The 10,679-nt window shown below is 39.9% G+C and overlaps 1 protein-coding gene across 2 annotated transcripts in view; it reads right to left on the reverse strand.

Annotated features, from left to right (window-relative positions):
- LOC113240660 (fructose-bisphosphate aldolase-like) overlaps positions 1-3,647 on the reverse strand; it is a 40,456-nt gene extending 36,809 nt beyond the window's left edge. For both annotated transcript variants that reach the window (XM_026478022.1, XM_026478021.1), the window contains exons 1-2: positions 3,536-3,647; positions 1,228-1,319 (exon numbers count right to left, since the gene is read on the reverse strand). In XM_026478022.1, coding sequence (XP_026333807.1) covers positions 1,228-1,319; positions 3,536-3,647 — 204 coding nt within the window. The remainder of the gene's footprint in view (positions 1-1,227; positions 1,320-3,535) is intronic.
- Positions 3,648-10,679: the final 7,032 nt, after the last annotated feature.

Below are 10,679 nucleotides of genomic sequence, written 5' to 3' on the forward strand. Positions count from 1 at the left end.
CTATCCACCTTCTTTAGCTGTCAAATTTGACCTCTTATTTGGTGACGACTATAATACAAGCAATAATATTGAAAATAATTTTATAAAAAAAAACCTACAAAATTTGCTTATATCCGCTTTCACAGTGTTCGTTACACACAGATTACTTAATAATTCCTATGTAACAGATACGTTACTCTTACACTACTGAGGTATTTCCTTTCCACGAAAAAGATAATCATCGAAATCGGTTAACAAAATAAATATATTGGAGTAATTTCGTAACATACAAACAAAAAATATATAAAAAAATTAGGACGAAATTAAAAACCTTCTTCCTTTCTTAAAGTCGATCCCTTTTTAAAGTCGTTTAATACAATAAAGTAAAATAACTATAAAATTTTAATACATAAACACAGAATATTGTCGAAGTACAACAGCATAAAATAAAAAATTTACAAATATTGGAAACAAATTTTTCTACGCTGTACAATTTATTATCCAATAAAAGAAGTTTTAGTTGAGTATAAAACGTTTTGTCATTATTCATTCATCATTTGTAACACACTTTTCGGGTCTGTGGGTAGGTGATCGTAGAATCAAATACATTAAAGGTCTTTGACCCACGGATTTGTTCGATCGTTTGTGGATCCAAATTATTTACGGTAGGCATTTTAAAATCCCCGCGTTTGGTAACGCTCGGGTTCCGCACGTACATCACGAGAACTATGCCATCATGCTACATGAGGCGTTGCATCGACGTTGCGTTGTGACGCTGCGTTGCACTATATATAAATTTCAAGGACAAGCCTCACGGTACATTGAAAAGGTGCGTCATTGCAAGTTAGTTGCACATGAGTGATGCCACACAACGCCATCGTCGTCGCAACGTGGTCGCAACACTTGGTTTGAACCTACTAAGTTGTTTCAACGCACTGGGTAGCATGTCGTTTATGTTATGTACTACAACGCAACGTCGATGCAACGCCCATCTGGGGTCGCTCTAATTTGTGGTCTTAATGTTCAAGGTTTGACGCGCATTAATATTATCTTAATGAGTTGTCAATACCCAGTCATTATTTTTTTTTAAAGGCTTCTGCCTTTTCTAAGCCATTTGTAATAATTTTCAAGGTTGCAAGCTCATTACCTCCTGGATGCGTCCCATAATCATTTACCACGATACCTCTTGTGGTTCTTTGCAATAACCGCACTCACAAAAAAACGATGTAGTTTTAATTATTCACTTACGTCATCGGCTGTAAACAGAAGCTGTCTATATCTTCTTCTATTGTTTTCTGTGTTCTGCAGTCCAACGGTTGCTAGGAGTTTGCCAATAGCATCTGTGAAATTAAAAATAATATATTTGTTGGAACCATCATAGTTTTGAAACTGAAACTTCAGAAATCTTTTGGCCAGGTTTATGGATCGTGCAATGAGATTACGTTTAATAGTAACACTGTATACTTTGATCACTATGAAATTGAATAACAACTTGTACTTTCTGTTAATTTTAACGATCAAAATAGGCATTAGGCGAAACGTAGGCCAGTTTGCCCCCGTTTACACAGCATTGTACTGCACGTTTTTTGCGGTATAAATCTGACCGAATAAACAGTGCCGCATACATTAGATATAGAACAGTTTTCACATGATGTATGTCCTGCAAAAAATCGCACACGTTTACCAAATACGCAACGGTCTTGTCAAGCAAAGCGAATGCACTTTAACGTATTCGGTGTGCATTGGCGCATAGTATTAACGCATCTCTTTCACATGGCGCGAAGTCATACGTTTTTTTATCGAATAGTCACCGAACAAGCGGCGTCTAGTATTGAAGTATCTTTTATAAGAACGGCACGCATAATTCTATTAATACAAAGTGACCGGCGAATCTTCTGTGGACAACGATTTATTGATATCTTTAATGGAATACACAACAATAAAACTGAAATTAAATAAGATATTAAATAACTCGACGAGATCTACAACCCCTCTAGGGTTGTAGATGTCGTTTTGCTGATCTCAGATATAATAATAACTCAATTACGCCATATATGTCGATTATGTCAGTTATGATAAAGAGGGCAGCATTGTGTGATGTGGGCATTGTGGGTATGATTCTGGCCATAAATAACGAACAAAATTTACTTAAATTGTGAAAGTAATATCAACTGTTCCATAATAAGACGGTTTACCGAAGAGACTACGGTCTCGATGGCAAAACCAGGGCACAGCGGGCGACAGGGCCAAGCTCCGCCAGTGATACGCCTTCACGGGCGTCTCAGATGGACCCGAACTTAGGTATGGACTTGCTGGGATTTGTGGTGAGCCGCAGAGACGAACATATTTGTGTGCCCCGGTTGCATGTGGCCGGGGCGTCTGTCTCGTGCGCAGCTAGCGCATCGCAGTAGCGGTCTAGTTGAGGGCCTGAAGCGAGGAGACGCGCGGGGTACGTGAATTGCCCTTTAAATTGGAAGCTATGCCTGGACATTGTCACAGGACACTTCGACTGGTATCCCCGGCACTTGCCCGGAGAGCTAGTAAAGGATAAGCTAGATATCCTCCAGTCCCTCCAGCCGCTTAGGTTATTGGGAGCTGGAGAGACGTCGTTTTTCAGCGTCGAGAAGTGAGCGTGCTTTGCAGCTCCACCACCATTGAGGAGATTTGGTTTTGCTTTTTTGATTTTGGTTTTGGTTTGGCTTATCGGTGGCAAGCGCTAGTTGTACAATGCGCAACGGGAAGTGACCGTGCCTACAGCTCCGGTACCTACCTGGAAAATAGGTAGGTTACTGTACGTGCACCCAGGGCGGCTCACCCGAGGCACTAGCCCCTGGAGAACCGGATGAAGTCAAGTGACTGAGGCCTATAACAACCCTGTGCACTGGCTGATCTAGGGTCAGAACCTGAACTTGTAAGGTTCCTGAACTTGTAAGGTACACGCACAGGTCATAGTGCCCTTCACTTATACCCTAAGGGTTGCTAGAGAGGGTCAATATAATTAAAACTAACGTACATATAAAGACATGGGGTTGTTCCACATGAAAAGCGTATAATACATAGAGCATATTTTCTTTCACCTTACCTATTTCTGCCGCCAAGCAATAATTTTAGTTAATTACTGCTCAGGCAAATAAATTGTAATGTCGTGTTAGACCACAATACGCGTGCTGGGGGCCGAGGAATACCTACCTACCCGATCGGTCGAGTGATTTATTGTACCTCTGTACGTAAACTTGTATTTATAAGGATTTGGTGATTTTGGCGTAGGTAGCAGCCTAATAGCCACATATAGTAACGTGTATTTAACTGCACGCATGCAGCACGCGTGCAGTGCGTTCGCCAGATCTGTACGCACCCTAAGTAATTTGTGGACGCAACGCCAGCACTGAGCGACTGTTGAATAGTGCCGAACGTCGGGTAAACGCCGCGCTGATGTTGCGTCGCAGTCGCGCGGATATCGTGTCGACGCTATGCGTGAGTTGGCAAGACGCTGAAGCTTGAAAGGGGCCAGTGTGGGGGTCTTAGCACATCGACTAAGCCGCCGACCAAGACTTACCGTTGGCTTCATCCACAGCTAAAATTCCTTTTCCTGGAGCAACTATAGCTTCAGCGGTCTGTTTTAGCTTGTCTTGGAGATCGAGACTTGGGTATGAGAAGTGGGTCGTCATTGTGCCTAGTAAACAATAAAAAACTTAATAAATAAATGCATACATAATATCTATGTCACGATTATGTTGCGTGGAGTTATTATTATTATTATAATAACGCACACACTCATAGCCCCGCACTAGGGAAACCCTATATCGCGGGTGCCATGGACACACACATAGACAACCACAAATTACACCCAAACTCACGAGAGAAATAAATGTAGGCCATATAAATATTTGTCCCGGCCCAGGAATCGACCCGTGACCTCTACGTGGCAGTCCAGCAAGGTAACCGTTTGAACACGGACGCAGTTAGTAATTGTAATAACTCAGTAGATTTAATATGGCTAACTTCTCTTAATATATTTAACTGTAATGAAATTATTTGTTCTACTACAATTTGTTCCAAATTCTCATCTTTACTAAACACTTTTTTTCTTTTCCATATGTATTAAGTAATAGTATATCGTCGCTTAGTAAACAACACCGCTCAAGTGATTTCAAGTAAGTCGTTTAAAAGAGAGTGAAGAAACTACTTACATTATTATATATATAAGATATTGTATGTGATATCGCTTCTGGGTCAAGCATGCCGACCAAACCTCATTTAAAAGATAAATTTACTATGGATGAGATGCTGTTGCGCGCTGGCGAGTAGTTTTCACCCTTTAGGGTGTCACCACCATGGAAGTTAAAAAAAGAAATTTAGACCTTTGGAACGGAGAGCCCGATAGTATTTTGGACATCAGTTGAAGTAATTACTAAATCCAATCCTCATTATGTTACGTTCAATGGTTAAACATTTTGAAAATAGCGCGAAGTCAAAAATGATGGGTTATCCAAATATCTTGGAAAGGGGTCAGAAAGTGAAAGTGGTCGAAGAGCGAATGTGAACTAAAAGAAAAAATACAGCCAGTAAGCGATTTCGACATTAGATAAGATTCTGAGCATGAAATTGTTTAAGAATTAAGTGGAAGGATTGCGTCCACATATTCCCGTGAAACGACGTCAGATGGATTGGATGTGCAGATAAAGGTAAGAGTCTGCGGTCACCGCCCTTATCGATATGAAATTTCACTAAGTACGTAGTTAACTCGACCATTCCGATGTCAATGGTAGCTAAGCCAATCAAAACAATCTTTATGTCCATTTATCAAAAATGAGACGATGTTGTTTCGCGTCAGCGGCGGCAGCCGGAGGTTGAGGAGAAGTGCGGAATCAGACAAAGAGACATCACCCTGAGACATAAGTTGAAAAGTTACATGTGCCTGTAATTTCACCAGTACTCTCGCGTGAGCGGGTTCGCGATGCGCTCCTCCTAACGCAAAATGGCGGCTATTTAGTTTCGCAAATTAGAAAAGCATTCAGTTTAAATACAAGTTTTTTATAAATAAAAATTATTATTCTGCATTACTAAATAAATACCCTCCGTACTACCAACAAAAACATCTCAAATAAGATGCAGTAACATACCGCAAATCCTGCACTTAAAAAGCACTAATGAAAGTTTTGGTGTACTTGGATAAGTATGATAATATTCCGTATGAGTGGTTCTAACGTTTACCATGAAATTACTCCTTAAAGTATAGTTTATAAACATTTATATTCAGGGTAAACTTAAAAAATGCTACTTACGGTATGTTTTCAATAAATAAACACCGAAATCACCAGCCCAAACAATAACTGTATGGTTTGCTAGAGTAGTTACCGAAATAGCAATTAATATTAGTTCTTTTACCTGTTATAACTTCGATGTCCGATAAATCGGTATAAAATCATCACCGGCACCGCTAGGTATGGTATGCGTCTACGGCTGCATGTATCGCGTGAGCGGTTACCCTTGTAAACCGAAACAAAGTAATGCTCACATTACTGCTTGGCAGAAATAAGTAAGGTATATAGCAGTACTTCCATGGATGAACTCTTTCACAAGAAGCTCTACTGCTACTGACTTATGTACTTAATTGTGTATATATCTATTCCAACGTGTACTCTGGGTGGTACAAAACTACATCTTGAATGTAGTAATTATTTTCAGTAAGATCTAATAAGTACTTGATGTTGTTATAAAGACTGTTACCTACTGTACACAGTTTTTACCGCAAAAAGTAATTTTAAACAACTGCCTGCGGGAATATTAAAAATGGAACAAATAAAGTTACTTTGCGAATATTGTTCGTTAAATTTCCGCAACTTTTGCAAATCGACAAAATTTAAGTGTCAAAAGTTGCATGATTTATTTGCGGAACAAAACGATTAGATGGAATTTGAACGCATTTCTTGCGATGTTTTTGTGTTTTATCATAATAATAAAATTGGAAACGAAACCACAAAACCACGGGTCCTTACGAGAACCCGAAAAGTTAGTTTGGAAAAACAAAGATTAGCTTTCTTTGTTTTTCCAAACTTTAGATCCAAAAAAGTAGTTTCATTTCTCGACTAACCGATAGGTGTAATTTAGTATATTGCTTATCGAGAGACTACGGCTCAATTTATATTGCGGCGGAACGGAATGGAAGCGAATTTTTGTAATGATATTATACATTGCATAATGAACTTTATGATAAATTGCGTAACGTTCCAACTAGACACGAGCCAAAATTTTGCTGAGTTTTTTCTGAGGAATTTTTTCTGAGTGTTTTTTCTGAGTGTTCGATCTTTGTATTAATAATTATAACAAACTAGTGGAGTAATTTCATAAAAAATAATTGAATATCAATTCAATAAAACTTTAATTAATACAGTGAATAGCGACATCTCTCGCCAGGACTGGTAGCTGTAAAGTTACTAACTGGGTGATAAATCTGTAATAGATTTCTCATAGATGGCGCTACGACTAAAAAGTCGTTGATAGACCAAGTACAAAAATTCTGATGTTGAATTGGTACTCTCGCCACAAATTAATTAAAATTCACCTTGTGGCGGGACTCCAACTGCTCGACCCTCAGGGCAGCTTTGGCTTTCACCCGTATGAATTCCACAATATCCGCAGACTTTGTGGAGTAATGAAGTCGTGATACGTATAACAACGTCGTCGGTTCCGCTGGACGCAATAGATGGTTGGGGCCAGTCGGGGCGGTGCCACTAAGTTGACGGCTAGTCTACTTCTTTTTCTTTTCTAATTTTATGAAGCCGTCCTCGTCGCACTGGTCTACTCCGCTCGGTGGTACTGATGACACAGCTCCAGAGATGAGTTTCCGTTTTTTCTTCTTCCCCTCCGTCGTTTGCCTGGGTTGTGGTTGTGGAGCAAGGGGTTGGGTAGCAGCGGCAACAGCAGCGTAATCAAGTCGAGGGGTCAACGTGCTTACGAGGAACGTCTCCGCCGGGACGGAAAAACGAGGGGCGGGGCGTGAGGAAACGTCCTCGGTGAGAGCGGCAGCGGTCGGTGACACATCCATATGAGCCGACTCAGAACTGTGGATAGATGAGCTTAGCGCCCCGGGACAAGTATTCACATTGCAGACCTCGGGTGACCTACTTACAGAAGCTGCACTACTCAGACAACTTGGGCACGTAACTCACTGATGGTATTATCGGAGGTCTCCAATTTACACCGAACTTCAACCAGGCTTGCTTCTAGGGACGTGATCCTACAGTAGCCTGGTGATGTCGACATGGTCGAACGTGGCAGGGGGCAGCTTGTGCAGCTCCTTCGCCACGAAACCAGACACGTCGTCTGGATAATGTCCTGGAGACTCTTCGCTTCTCCATCCCTCCGGCGAGATGGCATCTGCTCGGCCTTCCCGAGCGTGCGAAAAAGCTTCTTTGAAGTTTGACTTACAGATCTTCACGATGCTGACCTCGTCCATAGTGTCGATGGCGTGTTGGATGAACGCCAGCAGTTCATTGGCTATGAGTTGCTGAGAACTCCTAGTCAATTACGCGCAGCGGCTATTACCGCCCGGATCGCAAATTATTATATTAATTCTTATGTGTAGTGGAGCACGTCCCAATCCGATCGTGGAACGCACCGCAATATGTAATGAAAACGCTCCACACACAAGCAGTTTTTTTATTGAATTTCGCAGCGCAGAGATATCTGTAGTGAAACTGTAGGTTTGTTTACTTTGATGAATTATTATAATGTTAAATTGTAATGCATTTTTTTGTGATTATTTGTAAGTGTTGTTTGAGTTATAATTATATTGTTACACTTATTGAACCTTTTTTACCTTTTGGCACAAACTAGAGCAAGTGGGTGTTTGAGTTTGTCTAAAATACTAAGTACTTTTTACTCCATAGTGATTACATGATGCATTTTACTCCCGCTACCTAAGGCTGGCTATATTGACGTACTTTTAGAGCATGAGAACTGAAAAATCGTCTTCACCTCACTAGCTGGGAACGGCTTTCTTTCTTATTACAAATCTGCGATGGACGATGGACTATGGTGCGCCTAACTTTGTCGATGGTGATAATGACACGTTCAACTACGCGATTTGTCGTACATTACTTATGTAATATAAGTTCGTTGGTATATAGGAAATAAAACTATTTTTCCGGATTTAAATCGCGTATATTTGTTTTTTCAAACAAACCGACGTTTCGGGCCCTTTACATGTTTCATTGTCACGGTTGACTGAGGTGGTACAGTCTTCAACCAGTTATAACATGTTATGTATACCAATCGAGAAAACCTAAGAACTCGATCCGTTGGTATATTTTATTCTTATTATTATTGACATTAAATTGACAACGATAACTAATTTTGTTTATTAAATAATTTTAATTCGTAAACTGATTTATTACAGTTCAACTGTTTTTCTCTCATCTACCTTTTTCCTCGCTATAGTGAGGTGAAAAGTTGTGTTTCGCTCGGCGGCAGCTTGAAATCCTCGCTACGCTCAGGATTCTATTTTTAAACCACACTCTTCGCTCGTGGTTTAATCTAAGAACCCTTCGCTTGCTCAGGCTTCAACACAAGTACTCGCGTCAAACATGCATATCAAATAACTGTTATTGACTTTGATTCAAACTTTCCCGATTTTCACACATTATGTCATATTAATAAAGAAGTAACACAGTCACATCGGCCATTCTCACATTCGGTGTCCTCAGTATAATTACCGTAGCCATTGTCTTTCTCTCGCTTAATATGCCCAATAACATTAGAAAAATTTACAACTTTAAGCTTAACTATCAATATATCTAAATGGCATTAGAATAGACAATGGTTTTCGAGTTATTAAGAAACAAACATTTTATGAAAACGGTAATTAGATCTAATTACCGTAGCCATGGATACGGTAATTAGAAAGTTCATAAAGAAAGCCATACAATATTTGTGTTATACAGACTTCAAAAAAGGAGGAGATTCTCAATTCGACTGTATGGTCCTTTTTCTTTTTTTTTGCATGTTACGCGATAGCTCCGGTATTTGTGAACCGATTTTCATGATTCTTTTTTTGTTGGGAACGGGGTACTTCCATAGTGGTCCCATTTCATTTTGAAGAAAATCATCCATCTCTAAGGGTGGCTGTTCACGCATGAATATTCGTTTTTATAAATAGCGCCTAAACTTTAATTTAGGAGCAATTATTTTAATAGTTGATTTTGCTATTTCTCCAATTCAAGGCGTTTTTCTCTCAATATACTTTGAGTAGTGCGATTTTTAATATCTCCAGTGTCAAGTCCTGTATAATGGCGAACTAGGGGATATTTTAATAAAACTTAGCAAATAGACGTAATTCCACGTACTTTTGAGGTCGGTTTTTTTAGTACTCTGTACTGAGATTATGTCTTTTCCAATGCCATTTAGACATATTGATAGCTTAGCTTAAAGTTATTCATAATTCAATTTTATTGGATATAATAAGCGAGAAAAAACAAGGGCTACGGTAATTAGGCTGAGAACACCGAATGTGAGAATGGCCGACATCATTCCAGACTTTATTATATTATATTACTTTATTATATAGATTGCCATTCTTTTTTTTATGATACAAATTGACGGAACGAACAAGTCACGCCCCTGGTAGTGAGTTTTAATTGAGCTATAAATCACAAAGATCTGAAGGTCACTGCCATTGCGCCCGTCACCCTGAAACATAAGTTGACAAGTTCCATGTGCCTGTAACTTCACCAGCATCCTAACCCTTCAAGACCGAAATGCTATAATGCTCACAGTACCGCTTGACGGCAGAAATAGCTAAGGTCAGGTGCTACTAAAAGTACTAGAGCCACTTTCGCGGCAAATTAATAAGTAACTTAATAGTGGGCATTGTACGATTTTTTTACATTTTAGCATTTTGTTGCGTACCTTCTACGTTAGGTTACCTTTTTAAATATTTACCCTTCGATACTGGTAAGTAGAGACCCTTTCTATTTATTTAAAAGTAGGTATACGTAACAAGCTACCATACCTATGTCTGTCACTTAGCAGTAATATAAGCATTACTGAGTTCCGGTTTTGGAAAATAAGGTTGCTGTAGTTTCGCTACAGTTACATGGGATAATTGTCAACTTATGCCTCATGGCTCATTTACACTGAGTCGTCTGCCGACCTTCGGCAAATTACTTCGCCTGGCGAAGGCGATGCTCCCAGTCGCTGGGTCGTCTTCGGCTGCAAACTACCGTAGTCAGACGACTTACTATTTACACCGGTTAGCTTGCCGCCTTCGGCTTCGCCTGATGATTGTGTATACTCTATATATTTAGTAGCAATACAGCTCCTTGTGAAAGAGTTCGTCCAGGATAGAACTGCCACCTTACCAATTTCTGCCGCCAAGCAGTAATGTCAGTATTACTATGTTCCGGTTTTGAAGGGTAAGGGTGCTGGTGAAATTACACGCACATGGGACTTGTCAACTTATGTCTCAGGGTGACGGGCGCAGTTGCAGCTCCCTCAGATCTCTTCGATTTAAAGCTCCGAGTGGCACTTTAATGTTATGAGCACTGGCAGACGTGTTACTTACCACAAGGCGCACGAGTTATTCGTCCCGTCACTTGATATAATAATAAAAAAATACTCTCTAGTAAAGTATTCACCTGTTTCCCGCAATGCCACAGTGGTAAATGATTTTAACTATTATTGTTTTACATATCTAATAA

The sequence above is a fragment of the Hyposmocoma kahamanoa genome, unplaced genomic scaffold (genome assembly GCF_003589595.1).
Source record: "Hyposmocoma kahamanoa isolate Upper Pololo Valley unplaced genomic scaffold, ASM358959v1 160, whole genome shotgun sequence".
Lineage (NCBI taxonomy): Eukaryota > Metazoa > Arthropoda > Insecta > Lepidoptera > Cosmopterigidae > Hyposmocoma > Hyposmocoma kahamanoa.